The 20,147-nt window shown below is 35.1% G+C and overlaps 2 protein-coding genes across 5 annotated transcripts; both read right to left on the bottom strand.

Annotated features, from left to right (window-relative positions):
* Positions 1-341: 341 nt before the first annotated feature.
* On the bottom strand, positions 342-5,349 carry LOC132307705 (3-deoxy-manno-octulosonate cytidylyltransferase, mitochondrial). The gene is made up of 8 exons (XM_059805535.1): positions 4,993-5,349; positions 3,958-4,003; positions 3,132-3,218; positions 2,925-3,049; positions 2,577-2,716; positions 2,407-2,458; positions 2,175-2,285; positions 342-807 (listed from the first exon to the last, which is right to left on the bottom strand). Exons 1-8 carry the CDS (start codon positions 5,239-5,241, stop codon positions 715-717), a joined length of 903 nt encoding a protein of 300 aa, XP_059661518.1. The 5' UTR covers positions 5,242-5,349; the 3' UTR covers positions 342-714.
* A 2,461-nt stretch (positions 5,350-7,810) lies between these two features.
* Positions 7,811-19,100, bottom strand: LOC132307704 (uncharacterized). Of its 4 annotated transcripts, none has more exons than XR_009482299.1 (15): positions 18,507-19,100; positions 17,941-18,053; positions 17,733-17,789; positions 15,088-15,183; positions 14,932-15,002; positions 14,068-14,110; positions 13,867-13,947; positions 13,711-13,770; positions 11,410-11,460; positions 10,068-10,165; positions 9,856-9,904; positions 9,377-9,421; positions 8,555-8,855; positions 8,292-8,402; positions 7,811-7,990 (listed from the first exon to the last, which is right to left on the bottom strand). XR_009482299.1 is itself a non-coding variant. In XM_059805534.1 (14 exons), the coding sequence occupies exons 1-14, from the start codon at positions 19,078-19,080 to the stop codon at positions 8,368-8,370; spliced, it is 1,674 nt and encodes a 557-aa protein (XP_059661517.1). In that variant the 5' UTR covers positions 19,081-19,100; the 3' UTR covers positions 8,028-8,367. The 4 variants fall into 4 exon arrangements, 2 of the variants coding, with proteins under 2 accessions (XP_059661517.1, XP_059661516.1); XR_009482298.1 differs by having other exon boundaries at positions 8,497-8,855; positions 18,507-19,098; XM_059805534.1 differs by lacking the exon at positions 7,811-7,990 and having other exon boundaries at positions 8,028-8,402.
* Positions 19,101-20,147: the final 1,047 nt, after the last annotated feature.

The raw sequence follows: 20,147 nt of genomic DNA, 5'->3' as shown, positions 1-20,147 counted from the left end.
TACAAAAAGAGGAAATTACTTGAAGCAATTTTCACCTCCCAACCCCCACAAAACTTCTACATCAATCTCTATTACGATTTTCTTAGAATAACCGATCAAATGTAAAAGTGTTAAAATATATAATTGTTAAAATTAATGTAAAACAAAAATGAAGATAGACCTAACCTTTGTCATTTTCTTCTAGTGTGGCTGTCCTCGAACTTGAACTTGAATCCTTGTGCTTGTCAGTTCGTGCTTTTTCCATTGCATCAATCTTAAACCAAAAATTAAATTAGAGGAATATTACTTAAACAAAAAAATTAAGACTCAGTCAACGCGAACACAAAGTTCTGTTCACCCCATTCTCATTAAATATCATGATCATTGATTCCAAATTAAGAATAGTACATTCTAGTTCAGCAAAACTATATAAAAAGAGATGAACAGAATATGAAAGTACATGAAACTTTGAATTTCAACAGCCTGGTACTAGGAAGAAAAGGGGCCATAAAGTGGTTTGTAGACATTGCAAGCTCTTAACTCTATCGAATAAAGGAAAATGATTAACTTATATACTACTTTCAATCGTTTCGTCTGGTCAGGCCAGAAAGCTATAGCCTCTAGATGAAGAAGATGATGATGAAGAAGAATGCCACTGAAGCAAGTGTAAAAATTAAATGAGAGCTGCTTCTTGCCAGTGCATGCTAGGCTCGCTTTCTCTAGGTTCATTTGCAACTAAGACAAATTTCTCTCACGCATAAAAGCTTCTATCTTCTCAACATCTTCTGGGACATCAACACCGTGAGCCTCGTGATCAACTTTTATCACCTGCGACAAAAGAATAATATGAATATTTGGACCATCCCAACAAGGAAAGAAAATATACCAATGCTCTATTCAATCAATGTTAAATGTCAAAAAGTGAGGTATCAAACAACAAAACCCAGTTTGGACACACTGAGTATAAACGTTCCTCCTTTCCCTCTTTATTTTCTTTTCCTTTTTCTTTCAGAATATATCTTACACCACCTTTGACTGTTGAGCATTTAGTTTGAGTATATTGGTTGCACCTAAGATGGTAAGATTAGAGTTTCATAAGACCACACACTTGTGATAGCCGCTTAGTTCCAATTTCTGAGAATACCACTTGGGAAGTCAACGTGCATTTAAATGACATGCAAATTAAGACAGAGTCATCTCATTTCCATGGATAAATTTGTGAAAAGAAAAAAGGGGAAATCAATGGATGTACTTGTCACAGATATTAAACTCTGTAACAGAAAAAGGAGAACACATGAATCAAATATGATTCATCCTCAAATATGCAAGGAGTGGAAACAATTTGGAACGAGAAGCACATCTGATGAGAAAAATTACATATATTGGAAGATTTAGTAAAGCAGATATGAAATAAAAACTTTAGGCAGGCCCAGGGGAGAGAAAAAAAAAAAAAAAAAAAGGCAGGAGAATCAAAGAAAATACTGAGCAATGTTACAAATTATTTTAGGAAAGGTTTGAAAAAGCATATTTAGTCTGCAAGGTTCCCCCAATTTTCCAAATCATTTGCCATGGAAAATATCAAATCTCATTTTAGATGATCAGCAATTAATACGGCTTAGGCACACGCTAATATTCAGTTTTAGAGCCAAAATAACCTGATATGCGTCAGCATGAACAAAATCAGAACAAGTGCTTTTAGTTTCTTACAATGCTTACCGGAACCACACATAACGACATATGGGTATATGTGAATAAAATTTTCCTTTTCATTTTCTTATTAGTATGTGAACACTTGAAAGTTGTAACTTGAGAAAAAATTATTTATTGCAGGGGCCAATGCATTCGAGTGCCAAGAAAATTATGTGCATTCAATTCTAAAATTTCTCTAGCTTTTAGGCACAAGTTCATGCATAATTTATCAAATTGGCGATAGAAACTAGATAAGACGTCACAGAGCCTATTCTGAAAATCCTTCGGAAAAACAATTATTTATTTATTTTTAATTTTTTTTAATGTTACCAAAAACAAAAGCATAAACTTCAATTGACAAATGAAACAGAAAGGATTAAATTTATGTACATTGGCCAAATGTTTGTAACAACTTCAAAGAAGCATCGAGATGTCAGATTTTAGCAAGACATCGGGAAAAACAAGAATCAATCCAAGGAATAAAGAATTAAGAACACTACTGATACCTTCATCTTATACCCATTCTCAAGAACTTTTAATTGTTCCAGGTCCTCTTCTAGTTGCAACGGAGTAGGAGGCAGCTCCGGATATATCCTGAGGAACTTTGAATCATAGCTCTGACAGATATCAGAAACACAATATTGTTTACTCAAGAGTATAGACAACATGGGCAGCATACACTCATCTACAGAACCACATACAAAAAAATCATTTAAAGGAAATAATTCACTATAATACCTGGATCCCAAGATGAAGCAAATATGGGAAGCGGGGATTGACCTTCCCTGACCTTTATTAAATAGGTGGACAAATTTATCAAGTTTTAGTATGCAGCATATAAAACCACAACCAGATAGAACATAAAAAATAAAAAATAAATAAAATAAAATAAAATAAAAAGCACTAACTTATTATGTGGAATCAATCCTCTTGAAAAATAAATTGCATAACCATGATTATCCACTACGCATTTCACCCGATTTGTATCAAATGCATCTTCAGGTCTCAAAGACGTGACTGCAGTGCTAAACACTGCATCTGGGGCGGCCTGCAGAAGTCAGAATATTATTAGTTGAATAAGACAAAATATACAAATAAAGTAATATGATCCAAAGCAAGCTTATTGTTCCTTAATAACAATTCATGTGTGCAAGATGTATGATCAAAAGTCCAGTTATGCTTAAGGTGGTTCAAAAGTTACTGAGATGTTCACTTCATTTACATAACATGTTGAAGCATGTTAAGAGCTATGTTACCTGAAGTGCTTTGACAATACCATCTATTATTTCAGGTTCAATAAGAGGTTCATCCCCCTGAATATTAACAACGACATCATACTTCTTCTCAAGCTTTTGAAGTGCTTCATTGCAGCGCTCAGTACCTTCATTGCAATGACTATTAGTTATCCACATATAGAATAAATTTTTTGAAAATTCTGTTGAAGGAACAAAAATGGCACTTGCCATTGCTACAAGATTCTGATGTCATTATCACATCAGCGCCAAATCCTCGACAGCAGTCAGCAATCTTTTCATCATCCGTAGCCACAACTAGAGCAAGAAGAAACTATAAATGAGAAAATACACAAACAAACCAACCAGAGAAACAGACAGAGAGAGATGTCAGGATGACGAATATATATGCTGGGTGGTTTCCAGAAACCTGTTTATCGTCAATAAAGCACTGTTCTTATGCTTTTAATGATGATCATGTATACAATACAGAATTTGAATGGAGGAAACTTGTCCAACCTAAGAAGAGTAAAGTAGAGCAATGTCTCAATTTCGGTGCCAGTTTGCGGTTGTTAGCACATCAAAAAGAAACAAGAGATTGTGCTTCAAGAAGCCTACTCAACCTTTTAATCATTAATATGAACTTTAAAATTAGGTAAATCATTTAACCAATCCATAATTCTGCTCATCATAGGGTGTTTGTTAATCATTTTGGTTGGCACATGTTGAATATATTTAGTGTTGGAGAGAATGCTCGTAAAGGAAAGCCCCAACAAGATGAAGCAAGTCAATTACCAATAAAATTAAGATGGAATCAAAATTGAAATCTAGTGGCCATTACTACACTGCAGCATTAAGGTTTATACATTCATATGCAACATTTATGCCTGTCTAAATAGAAGGAATACACTATATAAAAGTTGCATTCATTTTTAGTCTGAAACACGTGGCTCTAAAATATCCTCTTGAGAAGCATTTCCTGAGAATATTATGAATTGGAAAGAACCTCAACATCAAAACTAGTAAAATCAGATGAAGCTCGAGAGTCAAGACATACCAACTCGATCCAATGTGGATGCCAGTTTTGCTCTTTCCCATGTTCTCTGCAAAAGATCAGCTAAAAGAATGAGTGAAGCAATTAATTCCTCATAACCTCTCTCGAAATAGGTTAACACTATTATAAAATATTAAAGGAAGCTAAAAGAAAAGCTTAAATAGTGAAATCATAAGTAAAAGATAAAACAAATGCAACTCTGGATCGTGGGGATCAAGTAAATAGTTATTATATGTGAAGAAAGTACAAGAAATCACAAATGCAATCACGGTCTTCATTCCAACTCCACTTTTATCTCGGCAAGAACATATCCACTTTTATCTCGGCAAGAACATAAAGGACCACAATTCAGCTTAATATTTGTGAAGCTTAGAAACTAGTGCAAGAATTACACCCAACATACTGATCAATTTAAAAACCCATAATTGTAACAATCAATTCTAACTTCACAGATACTTACAAAAAAAAAAACAAAAAAAAAAATCTAGCTTCACAGAAAACACCATCCTCAATATTTCCCTCAAAGATATTAACTTTAAATATCTTCTTGTGGTGTCAACAGTATTTCCGATTTGACTTGTTATTTTACTAGGATTCATATTTACAAATACCCACATGTCTATTTTTCAAAAAAAAAAAAAAAAAATACCCACATGTCTCCTTTCAGTTTCATCTCTCTTCAGCGCCTCAGCTAAGGTTAGGGCTAGGATTTGGGACCAAAAAACCTTCTCTCGGTCTCTGAACGATTTAAAAGCAATTCAATTTGAATATTGTTTCATCAATTCAAATAGAAATTAATATTAGATCTAACAGAAAAAATAAAACAATGCAATATCAAAACAGTTGATCCAGTGAGAGTGTGTGAACAAAGAACAAAATTATCACATCTATATCATCAAAAATAGTTAATCCAGTGAGAGTGTATGTGAACTAAGGAGTAAGGACTTGTGTGTATGTATATTATAAGAATAATGAGAATGAAAATTGGAATTCAGATTAAGGAAAGCGAAACAATTGGAGATTGAGTGTGATGTATACCTGGATCATGGGCTTTCCCAGGATTTGAACAAGAGGTTTGCCTTGGAAGCGAGAGGAAGCGAAACGAGCAGGTATAATTCCAACGACACGGCTCCGAAACTTCGCAGATCGGCGGAGATAAAGGTAGGCGTGAGAGCCTAGAGCCACCGCAACTGCAGCTCCGACCACCAGGCCGTGCACAATCCATGCCTTGGTAGATGTTGAAGATCCAGACGACGTAGACGAAGACGATGGAGTACAGATCGACATTTCAATGTTTGCTATATATTAGTAATATTTTGGGCGCGAGAGAGAGAGGAATGTCCTTGAAATCAGATATGAGAGAGAGCAAGTGGCGTTGAACAGCTAGAGTAAACTCGACTCCGTTTATATATACGTGGCGTCGTTGAGTGTTGTAAATTTGAGAAATTATTGTATGGACCAAGTCCATACACCTCACTTGCTGAGTTGGTGGATTACACCAATTAATTCTAGACACATGTAATAAAAATTTATTTTTATATTCAATTTGCCACATCCGCTTTGCAACATCTGTCTCCTCTTTCAGCCCCCCAATCGCCTCCATCTTTATTCTCCTTCTCGACTCGAGCTGAACTTGCCCTCTCTCTCTATGCAACTGCAAACTTTAAAATCTAAAAGAATCAGAAGTTCAAAACCCATATATCCGGAGCGACGAGCGGCGTTGACGGCTTTCTCGTCCTTCCGGGTGGCGGCGTTGGGAGCCTTCTTGCGGATCACCACCGGCTCCCAGTCTGGAGTGATTAGACCAATTCCTGACATCTCCTCTCTTTTCTCTCTCTCTCTGATTCAGCAACTTGCAAAGGAAGCCGGATTGCGATGGTGAGTTAAAATGGTCGCGTGTGGTTGGCCAATCACGTGAGCGATCGGATTGCGATGGTAGGACTGGTTGGACGGATTGTGCAGAGAGAGAGGGGGGGGCGGCACGCTTGAGAGTTGAGAGACAGCGGCTGAAGCTTGCGAACGGCGAACCCGAACTCGAACAGCGAGGGATGGAAACTGAAGATATGGGTTTTGATTTTTTGAAAAATCTGAAATGATATACCGATATGGGTTTTGATATATATAGATAATAGGTTTTATATTAGTTTCTTGTTTAAATATAAATTTTTATAAAAAATATATATATATTAAATATAAACAAATCATTTTTACTATGCAAATTATTGTATTACGTATATAAATTGATATTATAATTACATATATATTGTCAAAAAAAAATTAAAAATTATTTATTATCATAAATTCACATAATACATGTATATTATTTTTTAATTATAGAAATTATAGCTTAAAATGGATATCGTTTAATCGATTTAAAGGTTAGTAATATTTAATTATGGAAAGTAAATTTGAATCCCCTCTAGATTGGAGGCACTACGCGACTGGGCGGTCGCCTTTTCCCGGACCGGTCCTGTACGGCGCCAACGATCCCACTCACCGTCTAACTCTCACCTACTCCGCAGATCCGAAAATCGGCGAGCTTCAACCAGTTTCGAGAATCGAGCAGGACGTCTTCCGGCTTGATATCGCGATGAGCGATCCCCAAAAGGTGATGGTACGCAATCGCGCCGATTAATTACTTCACAATCGGACACACCCGAAATTGGCGAAGTTCAACCGGTTCCAAGAATCGAATAAGACGTTGCCCGGCTTGATATCGCCATGAGCGATCGCCAAACGGTGACAGTACGCGACCATACCGATTAATGACTTCGCAATTGAATCTGCTTCTGGTCCGGAGAATGTGCGCTCGGAGAAATCGGAAGAATCGCAAAGATCCGTGCCTGATCCTGATGTGTAATTTTCACTAATTTAAAAAAAAAAAAAAAAAAAAAACATACACACACTGACACGTGGCTCTCTGTGATTGGCTGGCCCACAAATGAGGTGGTAGGTACCGGACCACCTAATAATTTCACAGTCCGAGATCATTTTCTGTTGTGGGCCCCAGTTCTTCCCAATCCATACGTGGCCTACCAAAAACATAATTTGATTAGCCAGCCAATCAGCTCAAAACCTTCCTTGCTTGAAGATAGTCGTGCCACTCTAAATATGGAGCTAGAACAAGTCTAATGCGCAAAAGCAAACCATGACATGGCTTGGCTAATTAAACAATGTGTTGGAATAAGACATTATCCTTTTTCTATAATCATGTTTCGTGCGACCAAAGATACAACTAATTGTCTTGCTAAGCACTCCCAAACACCAAGTCCACATTTCAAGCATCATTATGAAAATGTAATGCTCTTAAGAAGTAGTGTATTATTATTAATTTACTCGTTTGATTATAAAGATAGAACAAAAGCAATCTTTAAGTATTCTTTATATTATTGACTTCAATACCATCATGTCCTACTTTTGATTGAGCTTTCATAATCTGCATGTATTGTGTAGGACCAAAATAAAGAAATCATATTCATAGTTTGATTGAGCTTTCGTAATTTGCATGTATTGTGTAGGACCAAAATAAAGAAATCATATTCATATTGTAAGTATAATTTAGTTGTTTTCTTAAGTATAGAATTGGAACTCTGGAATTAAAATTTGTAAATTTAAAAAAAAAAAAATTAATTTAATTTTGTGGATGGGCCGAACACAACCTTTCCAATTCCATGCAGCCAAACACAACTTTTGTACTTTTTGAAAAACTCATTTCTCATTTTATATCTTATTTCTTGGATTTCTCTTAATAATTGCCGTCAAGTATAAAATTCTTTATTTGATTATGCAATTGTCAACAATAGTGAGAAAATATATGAAACAGCTTTTAATAACAAAAATATAATGCATGTAATGGTTTTATTTTATTTTTTTTTTTTTGCATGTAATAATATACTCATTATTTGAACTAGATTTCTCCAAGCCACTGATTCAGTGTTCCCAAACCGGCGTTCAAACTTCAAACAACAATTAGAAGCCCTTGAAGTTCATGCCCTACTTCATGCTCAATTTTATGTGGGATTATGTGCTGTAGTTCCTGCAAATCAAGCATTGTATATATAACAAAACACAAGTGCTACAAAAAGAAATATATCATAATTCACAAGGAAATAATGGAACATTAAATATTGAATTATAACTTGCTGTCATGACGCTATAGCCTATTTATACAGTGACTGAATGGCTCATAATCCAAACACAACAAAAGATTATCACAATAGCTATAGCCTATTTATATAGTGACTGAATGGCTCAGAATCTAGACACAACAAAAGATTATCACAATCTCTACATATTGTCAGCTCAAAATTGAAGTCAAAGCAGTAAGACGTACGTACTTTGACTAGGTTTCGAGTAAATCTGCCTTCTGCACTAGATGATCTCATATGAGCTTGAAAAGGTTGGGTCAGTGTCTCACATTGTTGTTGTGCAATCACCGCCAGCAATTCCTGTACAATTGTGTTGGTAGCGTAGTAAGTTATTGTTCATGATGATTTACAAATGAATAAAGAACAAAGAACTGCATGTGAATTAAACTCATACCAGGCAGTGGGATGAAGAAATACTCAAATGTACTGTTTCCAACGTTTCTTCTTCGTACCTTTCTCTTTCTTAGTGCCACTTTCTTCCTGCCACCGCTTCCCCGCCTCCCGATTTGTTTTCACTTTCTTAGCAGGCTGCTTCTCCTTAGATTTCTTCCTCTTCTTGCCAGAGGAAAGTAACTCTCCTGCTCCTGGGAGCAACTTATCAAATGTCACCTCCCCACTAATCCCTCCTTTTCGTTCCAACAGTACCGGGTCTGGTCTTATTATGGTACCCAGAATACTCCTGTTGGGACCTAAGCTTAAAATGGTCTTTGCATTCGTGAGTGCTGAGAAAGCCATAGCAAAAGCTGATCTAACCTGCAGCAGGAAAGAGCTTCACAAGGGAGTTCTCGACAAACCAAAGAGTGAATGGGGGCTTCATCTCATATTAAAATATTGGTTAAATTAAGGCCATGAGATGCAGCATTACTAAGATACAAATTGATACATTAAATCCATAAGTTACAACTCCAAAGCATGCCTCCCAAGCTATGATGCAAAAATTAGAAGTAAACAGACAACTCATATTGAACAAAGAAAAAAACCAAAGAACCAAGGATCAAAACAAAATTTCAATGTGTCACAATTGACTCTCGTCAAATAAAAAAAATTGTCTGCTGTAATTGACTTCTTCTCTAAATTATTATCTCAATATATTGTCCAAATTAATGAACAACCACGTCAAATCCTGATTGTATACCTTACATATACAACAACACAAATAGCGCACATATATTGCTGAGGAATCCCTCGTCCCCATGTGACTAACATAAACTATTCATGAACTAGACTAGAAGAAAAGCACCAAAAGTAGAACAATGTAATCATGGAGAACTTACCTGGTAGTAGTTAAAGGAGTTCTTCCCTACGTCATTCGCTGGTGCCTAATACAACAAAAAATCTTTAGTGAACAAGAATGAAGATTGTATTTATTGCTTTTAAGGGACAAGGGTCAATGGGTCATCCAGTTTCCCACTCTATATTCATTCTGTTCCAACCAGTGTGACGCAACAAGGTGCAGAAATGCAAGTCCTTCATCCCACCACAAAGAAAGGAACAGAGCTCTGTGAACAACTGAACAAAATGTAAAATGAGGTGTATTAACCTCGTGGGGTATTCTAGACAAGCTTGAAGGGTGCAGCCAATCAATCAATAAAAACCAGCTCGCGGTTGAATAAAAGTCAATAACAGTTAACAAACACAATAATGGCGACTCAGGCCAGAGCCATGCCCCTAGATGACTGTGTCCTAAGATTACCCAAGCGGTTTGTCCGGGAAAAAAAAAGGAAGTTAGAAAATTCACAAATTTCAAGGTAACCTGTGGGTCCTCGATGGCGATAAGCATTTGCTGTCCATTAACTGACATCCTAATGGGGAGACAAAACCAAAGAACAAGGATCAAAACAAAATTTATCTTCAACGGGACAATCTATCTCAAAACAAGAAGGTAAAACAAAAAGAAAGAACAAAAAAAAAAAAAGGGAAGAAGAATAATAAGATGTTATCTGTTTTACCATAAAGGAATCTTACCCTCTGGTACTCTTCAAGAAGAATGTGCCTTCCCCTTTGCAAGATACACCAACATCAGATGTGTTCAATTTGCGTCCGTAAATATCAAAGAACTTAACCTAATGTCAGCAAGCAATTCATCAATGAGACAGTAGAAGTCTAAAATATTACTACTAAGTTCCTCAAACATAAAGTTTAAATCAATTCAATTGAATATATATAATCAGCAAGCTAAACAAATTGCACTCTATGGTTAATGTACATTCATATTTACGGATGAGTTGGACCATCTGCATAAGACCGCTTTCTGTTGCATATAATTTCATCCTTCTAGATACAATCAAGTGTATGAAGCTAACCTATCCCCAAGGGACACTTAAAGCATTTGATAACACTGTGCTCATTAGGTGGGTCATGCGGTAAAGCTCCCTCTGAAACTGGGGTGGGGCACCCCTGGTGCCAGATCTCTTTCATAGCAACAACTTAAAGAATATATCTAATTCCCAAAAATAAAAAGGGAAAAACTCTGCAAAATTTTATGACATTTTGCATAAAATATAGTCTATGCTTCTATAAAATATAGTGTCAGTGCAGTTGCTAACATTTGATAACTACACAGATCATTTTATGACATATTATCCATGATATGGTCTCTTTCAATCTTTATTGTAATGATTTCCCAAAAAATCTCTTTTTCCGCCTATGCTTCTATAAAATATAGTGTCAGGACAGTTGCCATTTGATAACTACACTAAACATATTACCACTACATTTAAACAAGTTTTTTTCACTGTAAGTTTCAGATGAATTGTCCTTGGATTTTCATGAACATATGCATGGCATACACATTTATGCAACTTTATTATCTGTGGTTGGCATACACAAACAGCAAAGTTGCAGGGAGCAGACCAAAACCCATTATTTACATAGATTCTTCCTAAAAATTCAACACCATAATGATTGTGCTTATATAGATTCTTCCTAAAAATTCAACACCATAATGCAGAGACTTCTGTTTTACATATATCAAGTATCAACAATCCCTTTCCATTTTTAAATTCAGTAAACAAAATTTTTTTCATACTGTTTAGAAAAGAAAAAAGAAACATAATCCATTGGATATCAACTAATACCTATAGTTCAAGCATCACTTTTAAGCAGAAAAAGGACTAAAAACAATTTCAGTTGTATTTTAACATGTTTAATGTAAATCAACAATGATGTATGTTGCACTAAACCCCATTCAACACAACTTTTTGACAGGAATATCAGTTTTTTGACATATTCACTGACTATGTCACTGCAACAAAAAAATTTGACTAGAACAAGTGAAAGATTGCACAAATAGTTTAAGGAGACATACCAAAAGGATTCCCAAGTTATGCTCTGGAGAAGCTTGGTTCTCATGGAGGTTCTGTATATTCAGGTGCATCATAAAGTGAAAGCAAGATCATGAAAAGGAAAAGGAAAACAAGAAGTTAATGACGAACAGTTTACATGCATAATTTTAAGTACTAGTATTATACATTATTAGCTTATAAGCAGTGCAAAAATTGGTTCTTCCATAACTTGATAATATGCTGGTAATTGAATGAAGAACATCTCAGAATCAACCACTGTAGTCTATATCACCAGCTACACTTATTTGGCAAAAACAATTGATCTTAAATGATTATTTTATTACAGATGAATGTTAATCTATGTAACTCAAAAGCTTGCACAAAATATCAGTCATAATCTCGTAGGAGTAATAGGGCTTTGATATTTTATTCCATCGTTCAATTTAGAAATGCCTTTTTCACCTGGTTAAGCCTTCAAAGAGTGACTCTTTTCTTTACTCCAGCAAGTATCATGTTTCCTCCAACATCATCATCCAGCACCCTAGGCCTATCTCAGTCTGATGCTCATATACCAATAGCGAAATGAATGCGCCCAGTTCCTCACAATTAATTCATGTTTATGGGCCACAACTCAACCATCATTCATTTCTTTCCAACTATGGCTACATTCAATTCCATAGCCTATACATAGATCCAGCCACCAGTGCTTGTAATAGATATGGACGATTCAGCCCAATTAGATGCTCCAGTTCAGTTTTAGATACTTATGTATTGACAACAAATAATAATCAATACACCAACGATTAATGGTTTATACTCCAAAGTTATTAGTCAAGAAATAGTGGCATTACCGCATTAGTAAGTTCTAATTTGGATTTTAGTGCAATAATAATATACGTATGTGTATGTCTATGAATATGTGTGACTTTATTTAGGATGTCCTCTCAAAAATATGGAAGTGCATTCTATTGCTGCAATACATATCATCAATGAGCAAAGGTCTGATGCATAAATTGACAAAATAATAGTGAGACTCTATACGTATCCCACACTAATAAAATTCTATTACACCCTAAAGGTTAAGAGGACAAATCAAGAACATGATTCTTTGAAACTACAAAGAAAATATGTTCCCACAGGTGCTATGCCCACGTGGTATAAATGTAGGACACCCACACTTCTCAAACGCTATATCTGTTTGGGATGTCCTAAAATAGTTCATAAATTGATTCAAGAGGAGAGGGAAAAAAAAAGGAGAAGAACTTTCATCCTAGGCACGAGGTTGAAACTTCCAGGGCATTTTCATACTTCCTAACAAGAGTCTTAAAAATTAGAAAGCACCCTTCTATAGCATAGAAAAAGAAAATGAATATAGAGAAGAAATTCAATTTGCCTTCATTCAAAAACAATAAAATTCAATGTAATTGTTATTAAATAAAAATATGACATGATCAGGGTTTAAAATAGACCAAAGGGCTGGGAAGAGGATGAGAAGAGCTAAATTGTCAAAATTATGTGTGCTTGTACGTATAAATTCTTACATTGTGCGTGTCAGCATCCAAATCTTCACTACGTTTGTATCCCATTTACAAAAATATACCAAGTCAATGTGTTCATAACGAGAAAATCTGTATCACATATCCATTCCCATGCAACATAGTTTGAATAAATAAATAACTAAAATAAAAATAAAAAAGAAGGGGAATGGCCTGGTGTTGGCCATTCCTAGAATAGTAAGAACCCAGTTTGAGAGAGAACTGAAAATCACTCTCTTATTACTTTTTGTTAACCACAATCTACTCAAAAAGCTTAAGCTGTTAGAGAGGTGTAACTTTAAATTATTAAATCCTTCAATATGGCCCCTCACATGTGGCCTTCTTTTCGTCCAATACGTGTTTCAATTTGAATATGAGAACTTGCCTACTTTGATACCATGTTAAAAGTTTAAGCTGTAAGAGAGGGTGAAACTTTAATATTTACATCCTACAAGACTTTTCATTGTAAAACATTAATTAAGATGGCTGAATGAACACCCCCCGTGGGAAAAAATCCTAGGGCTGAAGGAGAAGCTGATTACAATCTTAAGTGAGATCAACATGGTTACAAATGTATTGAATTTTTTTTAACTTACCAAAAAAAAAAAAAATGTAGTAAATCCTTTTTAACATAGCAGACTGTGGTTTCATCCATTCTACTATTCTGATGTGTTAATATTAGAAGTTTACTACATGTCTCTCCATGAACAGAGCCAATATGTGTCTTATGACTCTTATCACATGCTCAAATTATGTTCAAATTCTAAAACAGAATCTCATTTCAAATACCCTCAACGTTGCTATTAGCATGATAAGGAGTGCGTATGAACCAATTCCACCAGAATAGACCTGCAAAGTTCAAAGGACCATTAAAGAGTTCAATGAACAGACTTGAGTAAACAGTTTTCTGGAAAATCAATTAGAATAAAGTGAAATAACCCCCACCTCATTCAACTCTCTTTGTTGTAAGAAAACTTTCAAGATCAAACACAATGGCCGTAATGGGGGCCACTTAGATACAGCATCCTGAAAAGAGATCCACATTCTCCGTAAGCTGAAAGATCCACATGGAAATAGATAGTGCATATCAAACATGATAGCAATTAAGGGATGATAGCCCCAGCTAGAAGAGATATCGAAACACACCTTTATAAACTCAGCAGCTTTTGGTCCGTTTTGCAAATCAAAACTGTGCCCAAACAGATAGGAAATCATAATTCACCCAAATTTCATACATAATAGGATATTTGAGTATCTATTCATTGCCATGCACACAAACATGCAAACAAATATCATTGGAAAACTTGCAAGATATCAAATGCACATAGATTGTTTCAATATTCGAGGTGAACTCATCAACATTTGTATAAATCCAAGCAATTTGATGGGTAAAAACATGTACTGACATCAAATCAACTAGAAACAAACAACCACAAAAAGGAGAAAAAAAAAAAAAAAAAATTATTAAATTCAAGAATAAAAAAGCAAGATCTAAAATTTGCATCACTCAACTATGAGCAGCTTGAGATGACCACATAAAATCATCACAAATCAAAACACTGTTTTGTCATCGAACGGAAAATCATCCACAGAAGATCAGGTACATTATCCATTTCATTCATAATTCATTGTTTGATACAGTAGTAAAAAGCCCAGACTGCCGGGAGTGTCAATGTGAACACAGGATCACGTCTAAGACAGCCACTTCGTCGAATGTTACGTCTAAACCAAACCTACCCCTCCCAAGCACCCTTGATTTACCATCAATATTAGGAGATTTAAGGTTGTTGAACTTTTTATGATTATAATAAAGATATGCAAGAGTTAGGAAAAGATCTACTAAAAAATGTTATAAAATGCAAAAAGGCAAACAGTGGAAGGAAAAAGAAAAAGGAATGCAAACTTACAATATAAAAAGTTCAGATTTAAAAATTAAATAAAGGGCAGCAAAAAATATATACAAATATTTTATTAGGAATTTTTTTAATCCAACGGAAATGGTCACCGAACCTTATATCAAATGCAACACCACTTTTCTTCTCTACAAATTTGATAATTGGCACGCGTGCTTTTGCAATCACCTGAGAAATGAGAATCCCTATATAATTTAGATCATAATTATTAAAGATAATGAAATTCCAATAGTCATTTGTTAACAAGGCAAACCTGTATCTTTTTTGCTATGCCTCTCTGTGATAGGGCCCTAGAAAGAGCCTGTAAGCCAATTTTAGGGGTTTTGATTTCTGATCCCAAAATCACAACCTACAATTTAACAGTCAGACAATTGCTTAGGTTTAGTGAACACCAATAATCAAACATCTTCATACACAGTTCATCCATACAAGGGGAAAAAATCTGCTATTCTAATATAATCACAACCTTGATGAACAAATCATAGACTGCTTCCAGACAATTAAAAAATAAGGAACATAGGTCTTGGGCTTAGAATTGCTGTGATATTGTGGCCCGAATTTGGTGCTGGCCCGCATTGCGACCCGCTTATGACCCAGTGAGGAAATTTTTTGACCCGCTTTTTGCTCATGGGTCGTGGACCCTAATTAGTCTCTTGTAGCCCAATATATAAGGGTACTTAGGGTTTGGAGTGGTGTAAGAGAGAGACTCTGAAATTCGTACAGAAACAGAGCGGGGGGCTAAAAACTTGTAATCTCCGATTTTACCCATAGTGAAAACTTTCGCCGGATCCCAACCGTGGACGTAAGCTATTGCCGAACCACCTATAAATCTTTGTGTTCTTTGTGTGGCGTATTTAATTTTCTATCATAATTATTGGTTCAACTTCGATTCGTTGCATTTGTCATAACAATTGCAAATACATGGTCATGGAGGTAAGCTTTTAGTTGCTAAGTAAATGATTTTAGAAGGTCAAAACAATGCACAGGAAGGAGATTAGGTTGGTAGAAATACGGCCACGTGTGTTGCATGTGAAGATGGGGAAGGCCTACAAATTAATAAATCAACATCCAAGCAAACAACTAGCGACATACAGGTATAACAGTCTTTTCATTAACCAAAAGTTCAATCCAGGATATGAATGATAGTATAAATAGAACTGTAATGCTATCAGAGGTTTTCGTGAAATAAAAACCTCTGATAAATGATTTGGGAAGGTCAAAACAAAGCACAGGAAGGAGTTAGGTTGGTAGAAATACAGCCATGTGCGTTGCAGGTGAAGATGGGGAAGGCCTACAAATTAATAAATCAACATCCAATCAAACAAATAGGTATAATAGTCTTTTCATACACCAAAAGTTCAATCCAGGATACAAATGATAGTATAAATAGAACTGTAATGCTATCAGAGGTTTTCGTGAAATAAAAATAAGTTTAACAAACCATTGACACTAAACTTCAAAAAAAAAAAAATAACATTGACTTTATAAACCTTAGTAGATATACGCACAATTCCTAAAAGTATTTAAAAAATCTAAGTTTAAATACTTTTAGGAATTGTGCGTATTTAAAAAATCTAAGTTTAAATACTTTTATCCTTTATCTTGTTTCCAGTAAGATTGCCTTGGCAAGTGAATAGTCCTCAAAGACCAACCCTTGATAATTTTCTAAAATTCTAATATTTTCTCTGTTCTTTCTATTTCATGTATATAAGACATCATTGGATTACCAACATTAAAATGATCCAGTACCAATTATAAACTAATAGCATGTGGAAGTTTGTAGGTCTAGCTATTGAGTCAGTTTAACCCTCACCACCTGAAGCATAAATGAAATGCTGACTAAACCAAGCAAGACATTCCTAAAGTAGGTGGTAAAATGATAATTTCGGAACATGCCACCCACTATTTACAAATTATTGAAGTATGGGGCATATCTTAACGTACTTCATAAATTTGGTGCAATAAATCATTTTAAATCTTAGGCATTTCAATAAAATAATATTCTTCTATGCATGATTAGTACAACTTTATATGAATAAAAATAGTGCTTACTTGAAAATTATGAATATTTTCTAACTAATAACCAACACTAGCTCGTACCCTATGCTTACAAGATGAAGCAACATGGAAGCATTTATCATTTTTATCCATGCTATGTTAATCACCTAAGTCCATTATATATAATAGACCTCCATAATGTCGGCATATTTCTTAATTTTATACTACTATTAAGATAGCCAACATTGCTAGATACCTTCTTCATTCACCGAGTCACATAATCCATATTATGATAAAGAAGACAAATTATGTTCTGTTGCTTTGTGGTGAGGATAAGAATCAAGTTTGTTAAATGTACAGCAAAACTTTGTGTGAGGACAAATTCTATTTTTGTTCTCCCCCCCCCCCCCCCCCCCCCCCCCCCTGTCTGAAGATTATCGAAACAGTAATGGTCTCTGGATCAAATTAGACTGATCAGTTGGCATGCTTTGAATCGGGATCAAATTAGACTGATCAGTTGGCATGCTTTGAATCATCGAACCTGTCAACCAAAACTATTTTCAATTTTGATCAGCACAAATCAACCCAATCAATCTAGACAAATAAACCAGCCACCATCAATTGCATAAACTGTGAGAGTTCGAGAACATATCTTTCTTTCCAATAAGAACCTTATATTTGATCATCAAAGTCGAACATCAATGTTAAATCTCAAACACTTCCACAAAACAATTATAAGTTTATATAGCTTGGTTTTTCTCTCTCACAAAACAAGCTGAAACAGTTTTCCAAGGAGAATGCATGGTGCAAATGACTATGTGATAAATTATAGAATTTAAGGACTGTATGGGAAAAACTTGATAATCCATAAGAGTATTTAGAACAAAGCGACAAACTTACATCAATATCACTAGTTGGAAGATAAAGCCCTGTCCCGAACGACCCGAAAACCTCTATCTGCAAGCAATTGTAACAATGTAAACTAGTCGAGATTCCAACTTCTGAAAATTAACATTTTTTTAATAAATACAAAAAAAATTACTACATATGCATAAATATAAAATGTTTATACAGAAGGAAAAGAGAGAAAAAGAGTCAGAAAAGATACCTTGCAGTTGGGCCATATGTATCTGATAACATCAAAAACAATATCTACAGCTGTTTTTCTTGTTGCTTGCTCCTCTGGAGTTGGAGAGAGAAACTCACAGAAATCCAGTATCTCTGTAAAACCCACAATCAACTTCCACTGTTTTAACCAAAGGACATTTGGCCCAATGATTCCAATCCTCAAAGAGGAGGGAAGGAGTCCGAGTCCAGGCGTGAACAAAAAAATATTTTGTTTTTGCTTTACCATCCAAAATAAAAAAAAATAAAAAACTTCCACTGTTTTATTATTGAAATCACTTCTAGATGTTCACAACTAGGTTGCTAATCTAAACAATTTCTCAATTTAAATGGATAGATTAAATTCCCTAAAATAAAACCAAATTTTCATATAGTCAATGTAACATAGGGATTCAATTCCCTTGATCATGGAAATTAAAAATTTTACTTGTATATCATATAAAAAACTAATGAGAATTTCCGAATCAGCAAGTAAACATATGTTTACCATTCAAGTACCAGTTCTCAGTCAGAAACTTAAGCATATCATCTGGAAGACAAAATCGATACCTCTATGTAGCTGAAGCATGGGGCTCCTGAACCCACTATTAGCACGAAACCAACCACCCTCCAGTTGCCGTTCCAATTTTCGAGTCGAAGCCGGACTCGATGCCGGCGCCGGAGTCGAAATTAAAGTCTCTTCAGATTCGGTGTCATCCGCACCAACATCGAGAGAAAAGTAGTCGTGTGCGGCGGTTTCCGGCGATTGACAATGGATTGTAGAGAGAGAGATTTGGTTGCGGAACACGACGTAGGGTTCGGAGTCGTCGGAGAGTGGTGGAGGAGGCGGCGGTGTTTGGTCGGTGGCGGAGAGAGGGTTTAGGGTTTCGTAGAAGAAGTCTTGAAATTCCATTGTGTCCGGTAAGCTCGAGAAACCGACTTTCTGACTTCTTACCGGGAGGCCGACTATATTATGAACTAGTTTAAAAGTAGTACTTTTATTGGGAGATAATTTTTTAATTTTAACAGTGTAGGTTTGGAAAAAGGATGGACGAAGGATAGAAGAGAGGTAGGATAGATGAAGCTTCTGCAGTTTGGTTGCAAAGTAGAGAAGAGAAGAAGGAAACAACGAGGGCGGAAGCATACGTGTAAAATTGAGCCTAAGGGTGTGTTTGGTAGGGTTGATTTGGAGGGATAGGGAGAGAAAAGAAAAGAGAGGATAGTGTAGGGTGTGTTTGGGTAAGTTAAGTGGAGGGATAGGGAGGGATAAGGAGAGATAGGAAGGGATAGCTATCCCTTCTTATCTTTCATTTGCTTTCTCCTCAATTTTGAGAAGATAAGGAGAGATAGGGAGAGAAAGGATAGTGATTTTAGTGGTATTTTGATAATACCAAAATTAGCCTCCACAAATCAATACACAGATTTATTATTCCATTCAAGTCCCATGGTTATGAAAGGATAAAAAAGTAATTTGTCTATTATCCTTTCTTTTCTTTTCTCCCCTCTATCTTATCCAAACAAGAATAACTATCCTTTCTTTTCTTTTCTCCCCGGTCTATCCAAACACAAATAGAAATTATTACTATCATTTCTTTTCTTTTCTTTTCTTTTCTCACTAAACTATCCTTTCTTTTCTTTTCTTTTCTCTCATAACTAATATTATCCAAACACACCCTAAGAGACGAGGAAAGGAGGCAAATTTAGGGTAATACTATCAAATTTAATCTTCTATTAATTTAAATATGGAAGGGTAAAGTGAAAAATAAATAAATAAATTTGTAATTCTCATTGTTTATAAGTTCAAACAGTGAGGGTATTTGATATAAAAACTAGGATGGCATCAGGTCGGGGATGGCATAAGTTTGAATACACCTGTACTCGCCACATTTTATTAATGAGAATTATCCGGGCGCGTTGATTTCTCAAAGCAAGACTATGCTTGGGTTGAAAAATCAAAATTCAAATTTAATTAGGGTTGAACTTGAGTTGAAGTGCTAGCAACCTGAACTAATTCGAATCCGATTTTTAATATTATTTTAATATATATATTTACTTTTAAATATATTATATATAATATTTAAGCTATGATTATTTTTTTCCTTTTAACTTCTTTTGTTAAATCTTAACTTATTGTAGGTTAACATTCATGAGAATTAATTCTCTAAAAAATTGTTTATAATTTATTAAAAATCTACAAAAAAATATTTAAAT

Source organism: Cornus florida, unplaced genomic scaffold, assembly GCF_030987335.1.
Source record: "Cornus florida cultivar Cherokee Brave unplaced genomic scaffold, ASM3098733v1 CherokeeBrave_3.0.0_Hap2_Chr05, whole genome shotgun sequence".
NCBI classification, from domain to species: Eukaryota; Viridiplantae; Streptophyta; class Magnoliopsida; order Cornales; family Cornaceae; genus Cornus; species Cornus florida.
This window is presented reverse-complemented; position numbering and strand designations above follow the sequence as displayed.